At 44.5% G+C, this 21917-nt stretch overlaps 1 protein-coding gene across 1 annotated transcript in view; it reads left to right on the forward strand.

Moving 5' to 3' along the window:
* Positions 1-21917, forward strand: part of ccdc191 (coiled-coil domain containing 191) — a 73342-nt gene that overhangs the window by 39357 nt on the left and 12068 nt on the right. Inside the window, exons 11-14 of the mRNA XM_086006239.1 lie at positions 1999-2102; positions 5067-5149; positions 7820-7921; positions 10704-10847. Coding sequence (XP_085862365.1) covers positions 1999-2102; positions 5067-5149; positions 7820-7921; positions 10704-10847 — 433 coding nt within the window. The remainder of the gene's footprint in view (positions 1-1998; positions 2103-5066; positions 5150-7819; positions 7922-10703; positions 10848-21917) is intronic.

The raw sequence follows: 21917 nt of genomic DNA on the forward strand, positions 1-21917 counted from the left end.
AACAGTACCCATGGATTGGAGGGTAGCTAATGTTACCCCACTATTCAAAAAAGGTGGTCGAGAAAAAGCGGGGAAATATAGACCGGTAAGCCTGACATCGGTAGTGGGGAAAATGCTAGAATCTATTATAAAAGATGTAATAGCAGAGCACTTGGTAAGCGGTGACAGGATCGGACAAAGTCAACATGGATTTACAAAAGGTAAATCATGCTTGACTAATCTACTGGAATTTTTTGAGGATGTAACTGGTAAAATAGATAAGGGAGAACCAGTGGATGTGGTGTATTTGGACTTTCAGAAGGCTTTCGATAAGGTCCCACATAAGAGATTAGCGTGCAAAATTAAGGCACATGGGATTGGGGGCACGGTATTGACTTGGATAGAGAACTGGTTGGCGGACAGAAGGCAGAGAGTTGGAATAAACGGGTCGTTTTCCGAGTGGCAGGCAGTGACTAGTGGGGTACGGCAAGGATCGGTCCTAGGACCCCAGCTGTTCACAATATATATTAATGATCTGGACGAGGGAATTGGATGTAATATCTCCAAATTTGCAGACGACACAAAGCTGGGTGGGAGGGTAAGCTGTGAGGAGGATGTCGAGAAACTCCAGTACAATTTGGACACATTGGGTGATTGGGCAGAAACATGGCAAATGCACTATAATGTGGATAAATGTGAGGTTATCCACTTTGGTGGCAAAAACAGGAAGGCAGATTATTATTTGAATGGCAATAGATTGGGAGAAGGGGAAGTGCAAAGAGACCTGGGTGTTCTTGTGCACCAGTCGCTGAAGGTAAGCATGCAGGTGCAGCAGGCGGTTAAGAAGGCAAATGGTATGTTGGCCTTCGTAGCAAGAGGGATCGAGTACAGGAACAAGGATGTCTTGCTACAGTTGTACAGGGCCTTGGTGAGACCGCACCTTGAGTATTGTGTGCAGTTTTGGTCGCCTTACCTGAGGAAGGACGTTCTTGCCATGGAAGGAGTGCAGCGAAGATTCACCAAGCTGATACCTGGGATGGCAGGAATGACGTATGAGGAGAGATTGTGTCGATTGGGCTTATACTCACTGGAGTTTAGAAGATTGAGAGGGGATCTCATTGAAACCTATAAAATTCTGTCAGGCCTGGACAGACTAGATGCAGGAAGGACGTTTATGATGGCCGGGGAGTCCAGAACCAGGGGTCATAGTCTAAGGATAAGGGGTAAGCCATTTAGGACTGAAATGAGGAGGAATTTCTTCACCCAGAGAGTGGTGAACCTGTGGAATTCTCTGCCACAGAGGGTGGTGGAGGCCAGTTCATTAAATATATTCAAAAAAGAGTTGGATATATTTCTTAAGGCTAAAGGGATCAAGGGATATGGGGAGAAGGCAGGGACCGGGTAATGAATTTGGATGATCAGCCATGATCGCATTGAATGGCGGAGCAGGCTCGAAGGGCCGAATGGCCTACTCCTGCTCCTATCTTCTATGTTTCTATGTTTCTAAAAGAGGGCGTAGGGCTGGCTTTTACCAGCGTAACAGTTAAAATAAATGTTAAATTAACATTTTAAAAATGATTAAAACATACAAAAACATTTAAAATTAGTTCATATAAATTTTGGGCCAATTAAAATGTTTTAATTTTTTTTAAACATTTAATTTTTATTTTAAATGCTTAATTAAAGGGACTTTTAATTTTGAACGTGGGAATATTTATTTATTTGGGGATTTCTCATAAGCTTATGAGGAATTCCCTTTTCTAATTGGTTGACCTGGCCCACGTGATCCCAGGGAGGTTTCCGACCCGCCTCCGTCCCTGCGTTCACACTACACTAAATCTTTCTACAGGCTCCTGAGAACCAAGAGTAGCTGTCAGCATAGAACCTCATTAATGTAGTCAAATTCAAAACTTAGCTGAACATTCAGCGCATTGACGGAATGTGACGTTGACATTGTTATGCGGTTTTTCGCTCCTATTTTACAATTTATTAAAAGAAAATGTTTGTGAAATTGCTTAGGTTGCCGGGTCCTTCATCGGTTGAGAAATCCAATTATTCCACAAGCGGTACCAATTGTAGCAAAACGATTCATAACTTGGTTTCACCTCACCCGATCGTCAAAGGTACGCAGAGTAATGCTCGTCAGTGCTGGTAGTTTGGTGTTTCAAGTAATTTAAGGTGTATTGCTTTAGTGTGCCTCTTGTCTCCACTCCCTCCCCTGAAAGTTGTACATAGCTGTGAATGTAGTGATGACACAATCAAACCTTTTGTTAGTTGACTTTTTTTTTCTTACTGTGATATACTTATTGGGCTACTAGCTGGGGGAGCCCGGCTTTGCCAGGGCTGTTTTGGGCCGGGCGGTTTAAATCGAGTGCCAGGCTTTGGGGCCTCTCTGTGTCCCTCTGTGAATCTGCTGCCGGGCAACATTTTAAATCGAGTCCCAGGCTTTTGGGCCCTGTCTGTGTCCCTCTCTCAATCTGCTGCCGGGCAACATTTCTAACTTTTAATACCTTGAAAGATGAAAGTGAAAGTACTTATAAAACGTTTTTGGTAAATCTTATGTTATTTTTAAAAGAGATACTAACTTTTTCAAAGCTGGATGAGCAGAGTAGTTTGAGCTGGAAGCTGAAGTAATGGCAGTGAAACAATGGCTGCCAGATCCCTGAGATGAAAACGATTAGTCCCGCCCACACACACACACACCGATTGGCCAACCATCAGGGGACTGTACTGTAGGATTGGTCAATCGTGACGGCACAGGATTGGTCGAACCTTGACGTCAGTCAATCAATGCTAAGTAGCAGATAATGAGTTTAATTTTGAAGGTTTTTTGCATAAGGCGCGAACAATTTTCGTCCGACCGAAAAGTAAATACGCTTACGACCGTCCCGGAAGCGTAAGCTTTCTTTGGAGGTAACGTGCGCGTAGGTACGCTCTATAACTTTCGAGCGCATAGCCGGACAGACGCACACGTGAGGACAGACAGACAGAAGGACAGACAGACAGACAGATCGATTCCTTTATATATATATATATATATATATAGATTAAATTGATCTGGGTCAATATCTAAATCAGGGAAAACAATGGCCTGGAATTTGCGGTGAGCGGCGAAGCAGAGGCATTCGCCACTGACCCCAAAGTAAGCTTCGCACAAAGATCTCGCGATCTGTGTTGAGATGTTCGGGTTTTCCGATGGGTGATTCAAATCAACGAAGGTTAGTGGGGATCCCCTAGTGCGAGCTGCTGTGACGCCAACAAGCTGTCTAAGCAGCCAATCAGAACACAGAATTCTCACAAGCAGCAAACCAGGAAGTGGGTACGCTCTTAAAATTCCTACTTTTTAAAAATGTTAGAGAGAGCAAAACAAAGGCTGAGGCTCTCACATGGAGAAAAGACAAACCAGAAATAAAGATGAACAAACTTAGTTTCTTAAATTTTTTTTATTTTTATAAAAATGGATACATTTTACACTGCCCAAAATTTAAATTAGTTTTTCAGGGCCATAACCTTTGTTTAGCAGTCAAAAAGCTGTTAAAACCCCAGTTACAAGTAATCCCTTTGGGCCTAACTTTTAATGGGTTATTTAACAGCGTAATTACTGCAGAAGAGCCGAAGTTTTCATCAATTTCCGTGATTTGAGAGATTACACTGATTGCCGGCTCTGAGGGGGCGGGAGGGGGGCACAGCACAGCCTGTGGAGGAGCAGTGAATGACAACCGCAACTTCAGGATTTCTGCATCAGGCTGTGCATGCGCTAAATCCTGAAGATGCCGTCAGTTTCCAAGGCGAAATGATGGTGAACGCTGTCAGTTTGTCGTCATTAGGACCCCAAATTCCGGGCCATCGATTTTCTATAAATTTATGAGCAGCTAAGGATGGTCTCCATACCGCTAGGCTAAATGAGGGAGAAAAAATCTGCTAGAGTTTCCACACCTGAGCACTATGCAGTGATGGACAGTGCACTGGTAACAGTGGACATTGAGCGCGAGTACTATCGGGTTCAGCTCTTATGCCCCCTCTGTGGTTGAATAGTCTGTTGGTACTCTCTGTCTAGGCTCCCCCTATGATGAATGACCACTAGGGCAAGATACCGAAAAGCTGGCAGCAGCTGTGGAACAGTACCCACCCAGCAGGACGATTTCAGGAGAGGAGGGCAGAAAACTGGAAAAATTAAAAATGAAGAGGAGTGGGGAAAACCTTCTATCTTCCCAACAGGAAAGGAAAAGATGAGCAGCATAGGAAAATACTTCCAATAGTTAATCAGAAATCTACAAAAAGTCAATATTTTTGTGGAGAATGGAATATCTGGGCCATTGACTTGGCAACCAGGGCCAGTAGATTTTTGTGCACACTTGTTCCAGGCCAGAAACTCTAATTTAAGTTATTCTAGAATTCCTCATTTTTCTAGCAAGATTGGCTTTGCTGCAGCTGGAGTGTTGAAACAGAGATGCGTTGTAATTTTTTTACCTTTTGGAGGTATTGTAGCTTTGGTTTTGCAGATCTACGTTCTCTGGGGGAAAGCTGTGGTAAATGCAGCAATGTCTGCCACTGTCGCTGTCCTGTCTGCCAAAGCAGATGCTGGTTGAGTATTTTTCGACCATCAGACTATCCTCTGTGGTTGGTCATGGAAAGATCGATCACGAGTCAGATGAGGGAAGAATTACTCACCAAAATAAAGACGATGGATCCAACAACAAAAAGCTTAGAATAATTCAGTAAAAGTGACATCAAAATACTGAAGTAAAAACAAAAGTTGGACTGGAATGACCAATCCAGCAATGGTTCACTTTAGCTCTTCAATAAGCATATGGGATTAGGATTCGTGCTCGGGTGAAGGATAATCACCAACATGGACAAGTTGGGCCAAATGGCCTGATTCTGTGTTGCACTGTTTTTGTAATTCCAAGTAATCTAGACTAGTTTAGATATGAGCAATAATATTGCACACTAAATCAGTAACACTTTTATACATGATCTTAATAAAAAGTAGACTTGTATACAAACAAACTGTACTGTATTATAAAATGGCCAATTGCATTGGTGACCACTTTCCCAGCTTCTTGTAAAATACTCTATTTTCTCAGCAATGGAGGACCGAGCAAGGCAGCGCATGGCAAGAAGAAAAGAACTGGAGGAGATCAGAAGAAAAAAGGAGGAAGAGAAACTTGTGAGTAACAAGAATATAGTTTTAACAACTTTTTCATCCATCCCTGTGCTTATTTCTTTTTAATTTTCATGTTTTCTTTAGTAGCTTACCTTCCTTATTTTACACTTTGAATCAAATGATTTTAAAACAATTTTTAAGAGGTTGATAATCTTGTTGGCAGTAATTTTGATGTCTATTTAACAGCATGTATATGATATGACCAAGATTAAAGTCAATAAAGTAATCAATCAATTGAATAGATACATACGCAACTTGTATATGAGGCAAATGATTCCATTTGTATAACTGACACCAATAAAGGCACCTGCCACATGAATATAATATCAAGACTCCTGGTGAAAACGGTGCCAAATCAGACCAAACATTCCAGAAGCAGTTACAGTTCCACTTGCAGTTAAGCTGGGATTGAAATTAGTGAATGGACAGAATGAAGACCAAAAGAGTAAGCACCTTTTACTGTAACGATTCACTCATTTTGCATGGGCCCCTTGCAGCCAGCGAACAGCGATCTTCATGCTGAATTCTAACCTGGGTTTCAGAGCTGAAAGCACAGTGTGCTTATCCATCATGTTGCCTGGTCACTGGAGCAGACATTTTTTAAAAGTCTTTTTCTATCTTGGTAAAATCAGTGCTATGTAAATAGTAAATGTTTTTGCTTAATTAAATAAATTTGAAATACATTTGTTACAGTTTAAAACTGGGAATAATAAGTACCCATGAGCAATAGATTCTGGTTCAATCAAGATGATAGAGTGTGTCGCTTTTACCTCCCCACATAACATTGTGCTGTGAAAGGATTGTGAGCTTACTGGAAAAACTTAAACATCAAGGCCTAGAAATTGGGTTGGGGCGCCAAAGTGGCGCAAAAGTCGCCTGAGCACAGGATTTAGCACAGCGTTCGAGGCTTTAGCGATCGTCAGATATTCAGTTCCATTGCCCCTAGAGGGAGACGGGGCGAGGCTCGAGGCGCTCCGCGTCCCTCTTAGGGCGCTGAAACTGAATATCGCAGCGCCACACGCTGCGGCACGGCACGCTGCGGTACTGCAGGCCTTCCTCCCATTGTTAAGGGGGAGGGGCCTGCAACAGCGCGATCCCCGCTCGCGAGTGCCGGCAAACGAGCCCGGCACCGAGGAGAAGTGCCGGGCTCTCAGGAAACAGCCGGCAATGCCGCGGGGGGGGGGGTCAGGAGGCCAGGGACGGAGGTGCTGGCAGGCGGCCGCCCCGCACCTCCACCTTAACTTGCGCCGCTGCCGGCACAGTAAGGCCCCGTGAACCGGGCGCGGGTAGCGAACGGCGCAACTGCGGCGTTCGCTACCAAATATCGCAAACGGGGCGTGAATGGGGCGCTGCGCACACCGATGACGTCATCGGTGGCGGTGCAGCGCAAATGGCTAACGCCACCATTAGCGCCCCTGCTGAATATCGCAGGAGGCGCAGCCAGTGGCGCTACAGCCACTGACTGCCCCTTTTGGCGCTAACAGGTGGCGCTACTCACCCAACTTTTCCCCCAAAATGTTCTGTGATGGAACGATAACATTTTTGTGCTTCCCATGATTTTAAGGGTTAATGGATGGTGATCCATCACAGATGTAAGACTTTAAACTGTACCATTGACAGTTGCATATAGAGATAACAAAACAAGTAAAAGTGACTATACTCCCCCTTTCCAAATTGTTCACTGTCTATTTAACATTGCAGCGTCTCAAGAAAGTGTCAAACCCAATGGCCTAGAAATTCAGTGGGCTGCGCCACCCGTTAGCGCCCAAAGAGGGCACTTAGTGGGTTTTGCGCCAATGGCTACGCCTCCCGCTAAATTTAGCGGGGCGCTAATGGCGGCGCTAGCCGTTAGCGCTGCGCCGCCACCGATGACGATTTGGTAGCGCCCCCTGCTGTAACGATTGCGACTGGTTCAGGGGAGCCTACCTGCGGTAGTAGAGGCGCTGAGGTGCACGGCGGCCATTTTTTTTGCTGGCCGCCTGCCAGCACCTCTTCGCACGTCCGTCCCCGGCCTCCTGAGCACCCCCCCCCCCCGCGTTGTGCCGGCTGTGTCCCAAGAGTCCGGCACTTCTCCTCAGTGCCGGCACTCGCGATTGCCGATCGCGCTGCAGCAGGCCCCTCCCCTTTAAGAAGGGGAGGAAGGCCTGCAGTACCGCAGCGTGCCGTGCCGCAGCGTGTGGCACTGCGGCACGTTGCGCTGCGATTTTCAGTTGCAGCGCCCCAAGAGGGATGCGGGGCGCCTCGAGTAGCGTCGCGCTTCCGTTTGGGGCGCTGAAACTGAATTTCCGGCAGGCGCTCACGACTCCTTCCGGGGCGGTACTTCTGGCGAGGGGCGCCACTGAATTTCTAGGCCAATGATTTCACTGCTGAATTTGATGCTGTATAAAAACCAAGACCAGTGTGAAGATAAACACCGCACAAATATTTAAAACAATCAGACCTCTAAACTTTCACCCTCGTGCTGTCCTGTAAAGAGAATTGTGGCTTCTGCAGGTCATCATATTTTCTATGAAATGAACTTTGTATTGCAACAGTGCAAGTGATGACAGAAACGAGACCCAATTGCTGGCATCTCAGAATAGCAATTCAATATTTGAAAAATAATGAATTTGAGCTTGAGCAGCTATAAATTGTGTGGCCCTCACATGTTTTATTTTTCTTGGTTGGCTCGAGGCTCACCTGAGAGCAGAGGAGGAAGAGCGGCTGAGGCAGCAGGAAGCTGAGAAACAGGCATCTCTAGAAAAGAAGCGTGAGGAGAGAAGATTGCAAAGACAGGTCGGAATTTACAAAGAACATTCGTAACAACTGCTACTCAACCAACACAGAGTGCTGAAATTAATGTTTTAGTGTTTGCTTTTTATACCTCCTGAAAAATAAATACTTATATAATTCAGTTTGATTTAGATATAAATGGAAAGTCCCAAATTAAATGAAAAATGTTTGCTTTTTATTTATCTTCTGAGTTTAATTTGTGCACCTTGAAGAACTGGAAGCAGCATTTTACTTCAGTATAGGCTGTACATTTTACTTTTCATCTGTGTTCTTTGTAGGTAGGACTAAATAGTTCTGAGGAACTAAAGTGCTGCTGCAAATTGACTTTTGAAATAGAGTTTAAAGGTTATCAGTGCATTAACATCAGTAAGACATCATGGCCCGTATTTTCCGATGCCTACGGGTGGGTACGAGCTGTGTACGCACCTGTAGGGACATCGGAAATGCCGGTTTCAGGCATGTGAAGCGCATACGCTGAAAACCGGCATTTCCGATCTTGACAGATCGGACGCCTGCCCTGGAGAAGGGCCTCTGCGGGGGGACAGTTCCGCTTTCTGGAGAACCTCCGCCTGCAGAAAACACTTAGAAATCTTATGCCTGGTAAAAGCAGACGTAAGGCCTGCTTTTACCAGCATAAGAGTTTTAAAAAAATTTAAAAAAAAGTTTCACTCATTTATAATTTAAAAATACTTTTTAAAAAGGTACGTTTATTTTTAGCCCCGTAAAAAACTTTAATTTTTTTTCAAAAAATTTAATTTTTGTTTAAAATATTTAATTTAATGTAATTTTAACTCATTTAAAAAACGTGATGGGTTTTTTAAAATGTATTTAATGTTTTACTGTGTTTTTTGGGGTGATCTCCATTCATATACTTGACGGGTCTATCTGTCAAAAGTATGAAGGGAAATTCCCTTCTATTGGCTCGCCTGGCCCACGTGATCCTAGGGACGCTTGCGAACCGCCTGCGCCTCTGGGATACGTGAGCCCTGCGCACATCGACTGTGGAGAGGCCCAGGAGCGGAAGTGTCCGGACCTCGGGAGCCCTCAGGTAAGAGCGTAGATTTTTTTTCCGACAGGAGGCCTCCGCCAATATTTTGTGCAGTTAATTTTCTAATTCTCTCAATGTTCAACATTTCTGTGTGTGAAATATGTATGTATTAAGTTAGTTATCAAAATGGAAGTCAATTATCGTATGAAATATTGTTAAATTGATATGCTCCAGGTACAGACTAGTAGGAGACTGGCAGACTTGAGTTACATTGCCCGGTTCTGCTCATTCCATTCACTGGCCAACAGAGCTGACAAAACTGTTAGCACTATAAAGATTCAAAATTTAGTTTACATTGTTTCTGGCAGTTCAGTGGATTGCCAAAGAACTTCTTAAACCTGGTTCCATACTAGGCTGCAATTAAACTGAATGTAATGTGAAGCAGAAGCAGTGTGAGACCACCTCCTTGCTTTATTGCAGTGTGCGGTCAGATAGTTAACTGGACCCCTTAATAATAGTACTGAAACTGCCCCGCATTCATTCAAAAGTATTAGTATAACTGGCCCATTAAAATCCCTTGATTAACTCTCATTATGTAATATTGTAGCTAAACATGAATTTTCTATACCAAGTAAAACACAATATTTTAAACTTAATCTATGGGGCTGGATTTTCTGCCGGGGCGCAATCGGCAAATTGCACCCAACACTACTCTAGTTTTGCCGAGGCGAAGTTACGCCTGAGTTTCTGCGTATACTCATTAACAAACCCGAAGGTAAAATCTCTCATGAATCAGTGCAATCAAGTAGCGTAATTGAACATAATTCAATTTGTGACTGTAACAAGGGCAATGGGGCCTCGAGGTGCTAGGGGTGGGTGGTATAAAAGGTAAGGGGAAAAACTCCCTTCAGAGTGAGGCTGGAGACCACAAGGTAAGTAGCACTTTTTTCTCTTTTTAAACTAATTTATATTTTGCAGTAGCAGGACAGACCTGTGGCTTTAACTGACTGCTGGTCAGGTGATTAATGCTGGATTTATGTGACCATCTGTGCCTGTGCATGAACTCCGCCCCCACCCCCATCCCCGCCCCCGAATCAGCGCAATTGGCGGAAACTTGCTTTTTTGACCTGGGGGCATGCCCAGTTTTGTGGGCGGGGACTGGTTCGGGCAAAGAGACTGTGGAATTAGCATCAAAGATCGCGGCTACTCGAGCATCACGTCGTTATGGGCATAATTCACTTTGCGCATAATTTTTTTGCGCTATTTGATTTAATTCCACCCAGATTAAGATGTTATCTGGGTGGAAATCATGTGGAAAGTACAGAAAATCATAATTTTTAATATCTTTAAAACTCCAAAATAAAAGATTTCACTTGTGAAGTATTACATTTGAAATAATTTTCCTAGATTTTTTTTTTAATGGGATTGCGATTCTATAGATGCAATGGTTTGCCTCTGTCACTGGGCAGTGCTGTTTGCCCCTGTTTACTGACAACCAGGAAGGAGGAAAACAAAAGATAACGGAGTAAAAATAGAGTTCAGTTTGTACCAGGCAGGTTTTTTTTCTTGTTTCAAGTTTTATGAAAGATCTTGTATGTCGGGTTTTAAAAATACTGAAACAAAGTTTTTACTTAAGCAAATATAAATTAATTTTCATAGTTTGATTAAAATCTTCATGGAGTAACACAAAATTCAAAAAATCAACATTAACTACGACAGTACAAGCCCAGATAAAGCAACAGAAGTTTCACAAATGTATAATACTGACTATACCTGAATTTCCGAATGTCATTTCAGAAAGAAGTTGAGAAACAGCTGAGGTTGGAAAAAGAGCGACAATTCCAGTCTGCTGCAGAAAAACACTATCAGAATTTTCTTTTACAAAAGCGGGGCCTAGAGCCCTGGAAGAAACTTATGGAAATCTCCAAGCAAAAGACGAAGGTAACTTCGGTTAGATTTCAACAATCAAAGCCAAGAAACAAAGGAAACATTTAAGTGTTGGAGGCACTAGTGTTAGAGGTCTAGTATATGAGGAAGGACTGGCGAAACTCTGGCTCTTCAGTCTGGAAAGGAGGTGTCTGAGAAGTGATCTTAGTGGAAGTATACAAGATAGTAAATGGTATGGAAAGGTTAAGTCCAGAATAATGTTTTAAATTGTGGGAGTAGGATAAGGGGACATCGATTCAAACTAGTAAATGGTACTTTTAAGACTGGTAGCGAAGTTCTTCTTCACACAGAAAGTGACCAGCATGTGGCATGGTCTTCCAGACAGTAGTGGAGGTGAAAACCCTGACATCATTTAACAAATAAAGGGGGGTAGGAGGTAGGATGCTTTCAGATGGATGGATTAATATGGGCCAAATGATCTTCCTCGTCAACAACTACTGTATTGTGTTTTGGATTTGAGAGAAATATGAACAACTTTCTACTTTAATGTCATTTAGTTGTACCGCACAGCAGTGCAACATTAACTGTAAGGTGTATATAAACAGAAAATGCTGGAAATACTCAGCAGGTCATGCAGTATCTGTGGAGAGAGAAACAGTTAATGATTCAGGTGAAATGTTAACTGTTTCTCTCTCCACAGATGCTGCTTGGTCTGCTGAGTATTTCCAGCATTTTCTGTTTATATTTCTGATTTCCAGCATCTGCAGTATTTTGACTTTTGAATTACTTGTAAGATGTAAAGGTTTACAAATCTGCTCACACTATCACGTACACAGGATTTCTAGTACATGATGTTGGGATTGTGAAAAAAAATTGGGATGGTGAAGAGAGCGAGAATACTGTTAGAACATAAGAACATAAGAAATAGGAGCAGGAGTAGGCCAATCGGCCCCTCGAGCCTGCTCCACCATTCAATAAGATCATGGCTGATCTGATCCTAACCTCAAATCTTCTATCACTCTCCATCCCACCCGAACCCATGTGATCTCCCGGGAGAGGCGAAAAACCAGATAAAAAACCCAATGGCCAATTTGGGAGAAAAAATCTGGGAAATTCCTCTCCGACCCATCTAGGCGATCGAAACTCGTCCAGGAGATCACTCTGTCCCTATATTTTCTACAGTACTTACCTTCTGTAAAGGCGATCTCCACCCCAGCCAGGAACAGGAATAAAACCATCTCCTGAAATTTAACACAGAATTAGAACACAAGAAGTAGGAGCAGAACCAGGCTACACGGCCCCTGGGCCCGCTCCACTACCCACAGGGCCATGACCATTCCGAACCTAGACTCATGTCCAATTTCCTGCCCGCTCCCCGTAACCCTTAATTCCCTTTACTTCTAGGAAACTATCTATTTCTGTTTTAAATTTATTTAATGATGTAGCTTCCACAGCTTTCTGGGGCAGCAAATTCCACAAACCTACCACCCTCTGAGTGAAGAAGTTTCTCCTCATCTCCGTTTTGAAAGAGCAGCCCCTTATTCTAAGATTATGCCCCTTAGTTCTAGTTTCACCCATCATTGGTAACATCCTCACCGCATCCACCCGATCAAGCCCCTTCACAATCTTATATGTTTCAATAAGATTCCCTCTCATTCTTCTGAACTCCAATGAGTAGAGTCCCAATCTACTCAACCTCTCCTCATATGACCACCCCCTCATCCCCGGGATTAACCAAGTGAACCTTCTTTGTACTGACTCGAGAGCCAAGTATGTCTTTTCTTAAGTATGGACACCAAAACTGTATGCAGTATTCCAGGTGCGGTCTCACCAATACCTTGTACAACTGCAGCAATACCTCCCTGTTTTTATATTCTATCCCCCTAGCAATAAAAGCCAACATTCCATTGGCCTTCTTGATCACTTGCTGCACCTGCATACTAACTTTTTGAGTTTCGTGCACCAGGACCCCCAGATCCCTTTGTACTACAGTACTTTCCAGTTTCTTGCCATTAAGATAACTTGCTCTATGATTTTTCCTGCCAAAGTGCATAACCTCACACTTTCCAGTATTGTATTCCATCTGCCAAATCTCTGCCCACTTACTTAGCCTGTCTATGTCCCTTTGCAGGTTTTTTATGTCCTCCTCACTCACTACTTTCCCTCCCATCTTTGTATCATCTGCAAACTTTGATATGTTACACTCGGTCCCCTCCTCCAAATCGTTAATATAGATTGTAAAGAGTTGGGGACCCAGCACTGACCCCTGCGGAACACCACTAGTTACTGATTGCCAGTCTGAGAACGAACCATTTATCCCAACTCTCTGCTTTCTGTTAGAGAGCCAATCCTCCACCCACGCCAGAATATTACCCCCAATCCCGTGATTTTTTATCTTGAGCAATAATCTTTTGTGTGGCACCTTGTCAAATGCCTTTTGGAAGTCTAAATACACTACGTCCACTGGTTCCCCTTTATCCACCCTGTATGTTACTTCCTCAAAGAACTCAAGCAAATTTGTCAAACATGACTTCCCCTTCATGAAACCATGCTGAGTTTGTCCTATTAAATTATGTTTATCCAAATGTCCCGTTACTGTCTCCTTAATAATGGACTCCAACATTTTACCAACCACAGATGTTAGGCTAACAGGTCTATAGTTTCCAGCCTTCTGCCTACTACCCTTTTTAAATAAGGGTGTTACATTAGCAGTTTTCCAATCTGCCGAGACCTTTGCTGAGTCCAGGGAGTTTTGGAAAATCATTACCAATGCATCCACAATCCCTAATGCCACTTCCCTCAAGACCCTAGGATGTAAGCCATCAGGTCCAGGGGATTTATCCGCCTTGAGTCCCATTATTTTACCAAGTACCACTTCCTTAGTGATTTTAATCGTATTTAGCTCCTCCCCCCCCTAGAGCCCCCTGTTTGTCCAGTGTTGGGATATTCTTAGTGTCCTCTACCGTAAAGACTGATACAAAATATTTGTTCAGCGTTTTTGCCATCTCCATGTTTCCCACCATCTCCTCCTCTAAGGGACCAACATTTACTTTAGCCACCCTTTTTCTTTTTATATAACTATAGAAACTTTTGCTATCTGTTTTTATATTTTTTGCTAATTTACTTTCATAATCTATCTTCCCTTTCTTAATCAATCTTTTAGTTATTTTTTGCTGTCTTTTAAAGACTTCCCAATCTTCTATCCTCCCACTAGATTTGGCTACCTTATATGCCCTTGTTTTTAGTTGGATACTATCCTTAATTACTTTACTTAGCCACGGATGGCTATCTTTTCTTTTACACCCTTTTTCCTCAGTGGAATATATTTTTTTGGAAGTTGTAAAATAACTCCTTAAATGTACACCACTGATCATGTACCGTCTTACCCTTTAATCTATTTTCCCAGTCCACTCTAATCAATTCCGCTCTCATACCTTCATAGTCTCCTTTATTCAAGCTCAGCACGCTTGTTTGAGATCCAACCTTCTCACCCTCTAATTGAATATGGAATTCAACCATGTTATGGTCACTCATTCCAAGGGGATCCTTTACTAGGACATTTTTAATTAATCCTGTCTCATTACACAGGACCAAATCTAAGGTTGCTTGCCCCCTGGTCGGTTCAGTTACATACTGCTCAAGAAACCCATCCCTAATACACTCAATGAACTCATCCTCAAGGCTGCTCTGCCCAATTTGATTTGTCCAGTTAATATGATAGTTAAAATCCCCCATAATTATAGCTGTTCCCTTATTACAAGCCTCAACTATTTCCTGATTAATACTCCGTCCAACAGAGTTGCAACTGTTCGGAGGCCTATAGACTACGCCCACTAGTGTTTTTTTCCCCTTATTATTCCTTATCTCCACCCAAACTGTTTCACTATCCTGCTCCTTTGACCCAATATCATTTCTCTGTATTATAGTGATTCCTTCCTTTATTAACATAGCCACCCCACCTCCCCTCCCTTCCTGCCTGTCCTTCCTGATTGTTAAATAACCTGGTATGTTTAATTCCCAGTCATGGTCACCCTGCAGCCATGTTTCTGTAATGGCCACAAGATCATACCCATATGTAGTTATTTGTGCCGTTAACTCATTCATTTTGTTACGAATGCTACGTGCATTCAGATAAAGAACTTTCAAATATGTTTTGTAACACTTAGTTCCTGTTTTTTCCCCTTTTAGTACTTTACCTTTTACTCCATACCTTCTGTCCCTTCCTGACACGTTCTGTTTTTTAATTCCCCCACTGCTACCTAAGTCTATGACCTTCTCCGTTGTCATTTCTATTATTTGCTCTCTAGAAACCTCCCCCCCACTAATTAGTTTAAAGCCCTCTCTACAGCCCTAGTTATATGATCCGCCAGGACTCTAGTCCCAGCACTGGCCAAGTGGAGTCCGTCCCAACGGAACAGCTCCCTCCTGTCCCAGTACTGGTGCCAGTGTCCCAAGAAGCAAAACCCATTTCTCCCACACCAGTCTTTGAGCCACGCATTTAACTCTTTAATTTTATTTATCCTAGCCAAATTCGCTCGTGGCTCAGGTAATAACCCAGAGATTATTACCCTTGAGGTTCTGTTTTTTAATTTGACCCCTAGCTGCTCATACTCCTTTAACAGAACCGTCTTCCTTGTCCTATCTACGTCGTTTGTACCAACATGGACCACGAGAACTGGATCCTCCCCCTCCCACGCCAAGTTTCTTTCCAGCCCAGAAGAGATGTCCTTAACCTTGGCACCGGGCAGGCAACACAGCCTTCGGGACTCCCGCTCTTGACTGCAGAGAACCCTATCTATCCCCCTAATGATACTATCCCCTACCACTACAACATTTCTTTTTACTCCCTCCACTTGAATGGCCCCCTGTACCACGGTGCTGTGGCCAGGTTGCTCATCCTCCCTGCAGTCCCCGCTCCCGCCCTCACAGGGAGTAAGAACCTCGATCCTGCTTGACAAGAGCAAGGGCTGCGGCTCTTTCAACACTACCTCCTGGATCCCTGTACCTGCCTCACTCGTAGTCACACCGTCCTGTCCCTGACCACGGACTACATCTGCATTAATTAATTTCATAGGTGTGACCACCTCCTGAAACATAGAGTCCAAGAACTTCTCCCCCTCCCTGATGTGTCGCAGTGTCTGAAGCTCGGTCTCAAGCTCTTTAACATGGAGCTTGAGTTCCTCTAGCAGCAAACACTTATTGCTAATGTAATCACTGTGCGCCTCAATGGGGTCCACCAGCTCCCACATTTCGCAGCAGTGACACATCACCTGTTCACCCATATCTATGTAATTAATTAAATTTCTTATTATTAGTTATGAAGACCCTCTGCCCCGATATAGATGGTAATATTACACCACTATTCAATAGGACTTACCAACTTTAAAGGTATAAAAGAGAAGGAAGAAAACCAACCAACCAGCTGATCACCAACCTCCTCCTTGAATACTGTCTGTGGGGCCTGTTTGGTTGACTCGTCTCGCTGCTCCGCTTCCGCAGTGCTGTCTAAGCCTGGGAGTGGGGAACAAAACAGAGCAAAAAACACACCCTCACCTCCCACTTGCCCGAACTCTCCCACTTACCAAACTCTAGCAGCACTCAATGCCACAGCACTCTGTGCAACAGCACTAGTCCCGCCCCTTTTATACCCGGATTCTACTTCCGGTTTAAACTCCCCAGCAGTTTAATATACACTTAAAAAATTAAACTCACTTCAAATAATTAACTTTTTAACACACTAAAATTCACAAAATACACTTAAATGAATTTTCTCCCACTTACCAAACTCTAGCAGCACTCAATGCCACAGCACTCTAAACAGTAGGCTGGAACTTGGCATATTTTTTTACTTCTGACTGCTTCACCCTTTCAAAGCTCTTAACACAGGAATCTTTGTCTTGGTCTGCGTGACTCCAGGATGTTTGTGAAAATTAATGTGCGTGAATCTTGAATTGTTCTCTTTTGAAGTTAGATGCTTATTCCGAAAGCTGTCCTGTTTAAGCATTGATCATTTAGCAGTGATTTCGGAGACACTTTTAGTACTGTGAATTGTTACATCACTGGAACAGCTGATAGTCTGGCATAATTAATGTTGCCTAAAGTCATTTTATTAATGGTTAGTGATTTTAGTAAACTGAGACTAATTGTAGAGCATTTTAACCAATACAGTGAAACCTCTAAAGTAGGAATTTGCATCAGGTGTCCTTATTTTCAAAATGGTCATTGTATGTGCAGTAAAGGTAAGTGAGCTGCAGGCACAAATAGCCACAGGGGAATATAATGTTGTGGCAATAACTGAGACCTGGCTCAAAAAAGGGCAGGATTGGGTATTAAATATTCCTGGTTATAAAGTGTTCAGGAAAGATAGGAGGTGGTGTGGCAGTATTGGTCAAGGAGAATGTTACAGTGCTAGAGAGAGAGGATGTCCTGGAGGGGTCAAGGACAGAATCTATATGGCTAGAGTTAAGAAATAATAGAGGTGCCATTACACGACTAGGTGTATTCTATAGACCACCAAATAGTGGGAAAGATATGGAGGAGCAAATTTGCAGAGAAATTGCAGAGAGATGCAAGAACTATAGAGTAGTGATAACGGGGGACTTCAACTATCCTAATATAGACTGGGATCGTAATAGTGATAAGGGCAGAGAAGGGGAAGAATTTCTGAAGTGTGTTCAGGAGAACTTTCTTGATCAGTATTTTTCCAGCCCGACAAGGGAGGAGGCATTGCTGGATCTGGTTCTGGGGAATGAGGTGGAGCAAGTGTCAGTAGGTGAACATTTAGGGAACAGTGATCATAGTATCAAGGTTTAGATTAGTTATGGAAAAGGACAGGGAGCAATCTAGAGTAAAAATGTTTAATTGGGTGAAGGCCAATTTCAGTGGGTGAGAACGGATCTGGCCCGGGTAAATTGGAATCAAGGATTGGCAGGCAAAACTGTAATGGGACAATGGGCTGCCTTTAAAGAGGAAATAGTTCAGGTACAGTTGAGGTACATTCCCACTAGGGGGAAAGGCAGGGCAACTAAAGTCAGAGCTCCCTGGATGACGAAAGAGATAGAGAATATGATGAAGCAGAAAAAGAGCGTGTGTGACAGATGTCAGGTTGCAAATACATCTGAGAATCAAGCTATATATAGAAAGGTCAGAGGAGAAGTGAAAAAGAAAATAAGGGGCAAAGAGAGGATATGAGAATAGAATGGCAGCCAACATAAAAGGTAATCCAAAAGTCTTCTATAAATAGTAAAAAGGTAGTAAGAGGAGGGGGGGGCCGCTTACGGACCAAAAAGGAGATCTACGCATGGAGGCAGAGGGTATGGCTGAGGTGCTAAACGAATACTTTGCATCTGTCTTCACCAAGGAAGAGGATGCTGCCATAGACATAGTAAAGAAGGAGGTAGTGGAGATACTTGATAGGATAAAAATTGATAAAGAGGAGGTACAGGAAACTTTGCGATATCCGGCACCGACGGGACCGAGCTGCTGCCGATCTATCAAAACTTCCGGATAGACCAGCGCTAATGTTGAAGGATACGGAGGTTTTCATCTCCATATCTGACAACAAACACTGTTGCTTAGCAACAGCTTGTAAACACTCGGCCTGTACCTTGGAAGCGTCTCTGAAGCTGTTGCTAAGCTACAGAGATGCTTTCCAGAGCCTGACTGTTTTAAAAAAAAAAAAAAAAAAAAAAAATGCTAGGAGAAGAAAAAAAACCTAACCAAAACAGCTGCTGATTTCTGCCGTTAGATCGAGGTTTCCGGACATACAACCTCCGGATAAACCAAAGTTTCCTGTATTAGAAAGGCTGGCTGTACTTAAAGTAGATAAATCATCAGGAGCGGATGGGATGCATCCTAGGATACTGAGGGAATTGTTGGGAGGAAATCGCGGAGGTACTGGCCATAATATTCCAATCTTCCTTAGATAAGGGGGTGGTACCAGAGGGCTTGCAAATGTTACACCATTGATCAAAAAAGGGTGTAAAGATAAACCCAGCAGCTACAGGCCAGTCAGTTTGACCTCGGTAGTGGGGAAGCCCTTAGAAACAGTAACCAGGGACAAAATTAACAGTCACTTGGACAAGTGTGGATTAATTAAGGAAAGCCAGCATGGATTTGTTAACAGCAAATCGTGTTTAACCAACTTGATCGGATTTCCAAAAGGCGTTCAATAAAGTGCCACATAATAGGCTTGCCAGAAAAGTTGAAGCCCATGGAATAAAAGGGACAGTGGCAGCATGGATACGGAATTGGCTAAGTGACAGGAAACAGAGAGTAGTGGTGAACGGTTGTTTTTTGGACTGGAGGAAGATATGCAGTGGTGTTCCCCAGGGGTCGGTACTAGGACCACTGCTTTTCTTGATATATACTAATGGGGCAGAAATTCGGGTCGGGGGCTTGCCGCGCGTGTAAGCCCCCGATCTGCACTTACCCGACGCGCCGGCCGTTGAGCTTCAGGGACGCCTGGAATTGCTGTTTTAAAATGTTGACTCCCGGGCAGCGTCTGACGTCACGCCGCCCAGGAGTGCAGCCAGCGCGAAGCCTGGAGCGCGCAATGCAAGTGAGACACGCCCCTTGAGGTCTCATTTTAAAAGGACACGCCCCCAATGTTTCTCACAAACTGCAAAGCATTTTTACATGTAGAGCAGCATTTTAAATAGGTTTTTGGTATTTTAAGAAGCTTTTGGTAACTTTTATAAACTTTAAAAACGTTACATTATTTTGAAGAATCTGAAGTAGTTTTAAACAGAATTAAAGCGATTTAAAGACTTTTAAAAGCCTGAAAGCATTTTTTTCATTCCATTTATTTAATTAGCAACGTCGTCGTCATGCATGTCTTCACACTGTTCCCTTTGGGGAACTGTATGAAATGGTGGAAGCATTTCTGGCCGTGATTAATGCTCCTTCCGTGACCGTAACCATCTTTGTACCAGCCATTAGGGTGGTTAGTCCTATGGTGGGAGGGTTTTAACGGGCTCCCACAACCTATACGAGGGGGGGGGGGGCCACCCACACCCATGGACGCAAATATCCCACTGGATGTCTACCCAGAATTTAGAGCCGGAGCTCTGACTCCACTTGCCGGGACTGTCTGGTGCGGGGTTAGAAACCCTACGCCGTGTGGCCCAGCGGCGGGGATGCTACCGCTACGCAAAGGCCCACTCAGATTAGCAACGTGAAATGGCTGGAATGAGCACAATTCACGGCATTAAAAGAACTCACAATTGAACTGATGATGACCTCAGCAATCTCCTCAACGAGGTGGAGGCGCAGCGCCTGCTCATCATTGGTAATGAGAAGTCAAAGGCGCCGCAAAAAGGACAGATGATAGCTTGGTCTTTCAAGTGGCAGCATAGGGCTCCAGTCACAGGGAGGGAAAAGGCGCAGGAAACGTATGGGTGTCACCTTTTGCGCGGAGTGGGCCTTTTGCGTAGCGGTAAGCATCCCCGCCGCTGGGCCAGAAGGAGTAGGGTTTCGAACCCTGCTCCAGACAGTCCCGGCAAGTGGAGTCGGAGCTCCAACTATAAATTCTGGGTGGACATCCAGCGGGATACTTGCGTCCGCGGGTGTGGGTGGCCCCCCCCCCCTCAGATGGGTTGTGGGAGCCCGTAAAACCCTCACGCCATAGGACTAACCACCCTAATGGCTGGTATGAAGATGGTTATGGTCACGGAAGGAGTGTTAATGTGGCCAGAAATCCTTCCACCACTTCATACAGTTCCCGAAAGGGAACAGTGTGAGGATACGTACAACGATGACCTCTTGCGCAATGCACCTCCTTGGACCCTCAGTCGCAGATGCGAGGGGGCAAATCGTGCAATTGTTAAATTTTTCATTTTATTGACATGTAAAATGTTGGCCCAGTAATTCCGTTACAAACGCGTGAGTACGGTCGGGGTACTCGCGCGTCTGGCCGGAGGAAATGCCGGTTTTCAGCATGCACCGCGCATGCGGGGAAAACCGGCATTTCCTGTCCTCTGAACGAAGGGGTTCAGAGGCAGAACGCGTGCGACCGCGTGCGCAGTAAAATTCGCCGGTTTCATTCATGCTTTCAGTGAGGTTAAGTCCTTACAACTTACACATGAAAAAAGCATGAGTACAGTTGCTCCAGAGGCTGCGGAGGAAGATATATTTTATCGTGGAGCTTCTGAAAGGCAATATTTTTGTTTGGGAAAGGGAGGAAAGTTATTTTAAGAAATGCTGAGGTAAGTTTTAAAGTTTATTTTTGTTTTTTAAAACGGGTTTTCAGTACTGTAGGTAGAAGAAGCAATTGTGGCTATGTGAATTGAATTTGCTGTGTTTATTAAATGTGAAAATGACGCCAACATTTTTAAGAAAGAAACTTTTCATCAGTAATATATTCTTTTAAGTAATTATGTATGTATGTCTGTATATATTCCTTTGCGTATATGTATGTATATATTCCTTTACTTATGTGTATGAATGTATGTATTTAATTATGACTTTCAGAGAAAGTAACTTATTGGAAAATCATAATTAAATACATACATTCACTAGCTGAAGTGCCCGGCGGTGCCGAGGCTTTTTCGAGGGCATGTTGTTGTTGGAAGAGAGAGAGAGAGAGCGACGGGGGTGGGGTGGAGAAGAGAGAGAGCGCGACTGGGGGGAAGAGAGAGAGCGACTGGGGGGAAGAGAGAGAGCGGGTGGGGGAAGAGAGCGGGGGGGAAGGGAGGGGGGGAAGGGAGGGAGGGGGAAGGGAAAGGGGCGGGGGGAAGGGAAGGGGGGGAAAGGGGTGGGGGGAAGGGAAGGGGGGGAAAGGGGCGGGGGGAAGGGGGGGGCGAAGGGGCAGGGGGAAGGGAGGGGGGAGGGGGGGAAGGGGCCCAGGCCGAGAGCCCCGCTCTCCGAGCCCCGCCCCCCCCCCCCCCCCCCCCCCACGGCCGAGCCCGATTGCGGCTCTGAGAGACGGCCGGCGGCCGAGCCCCGCCCCCCCCGGCCGAGCCCGATTGCGGCTCTGAGAGACGGCCGGCGGCCGAGCCCCGCCCCCCCCCCCCCCCCCCACCGAGCGCGGAACAGAGACGCCGCGTCTCACCTGCTCCTGCTGCGCGCGCACCCTGACCCTCGTGGCTGACGCCGTTGCCCTGGGTAACGTGACACGGCGGGGGG

This window comes from Somniosus microcephalus, chromosome 14, assembly GCF_052327205.1.
Source record: "Somniosus microcephalus isolate GS21.2 chromosome 14, FLI_Smic_1.0, whole genome shotgun sequence".
NCBI classification, from domain to species: domain Eukaryota; kingdom Metazoa; phylum Chordata; class Chondrichthyes; order Squaliformes; family Somniosidae; genus Somniosus; species Somniosus microcephalus.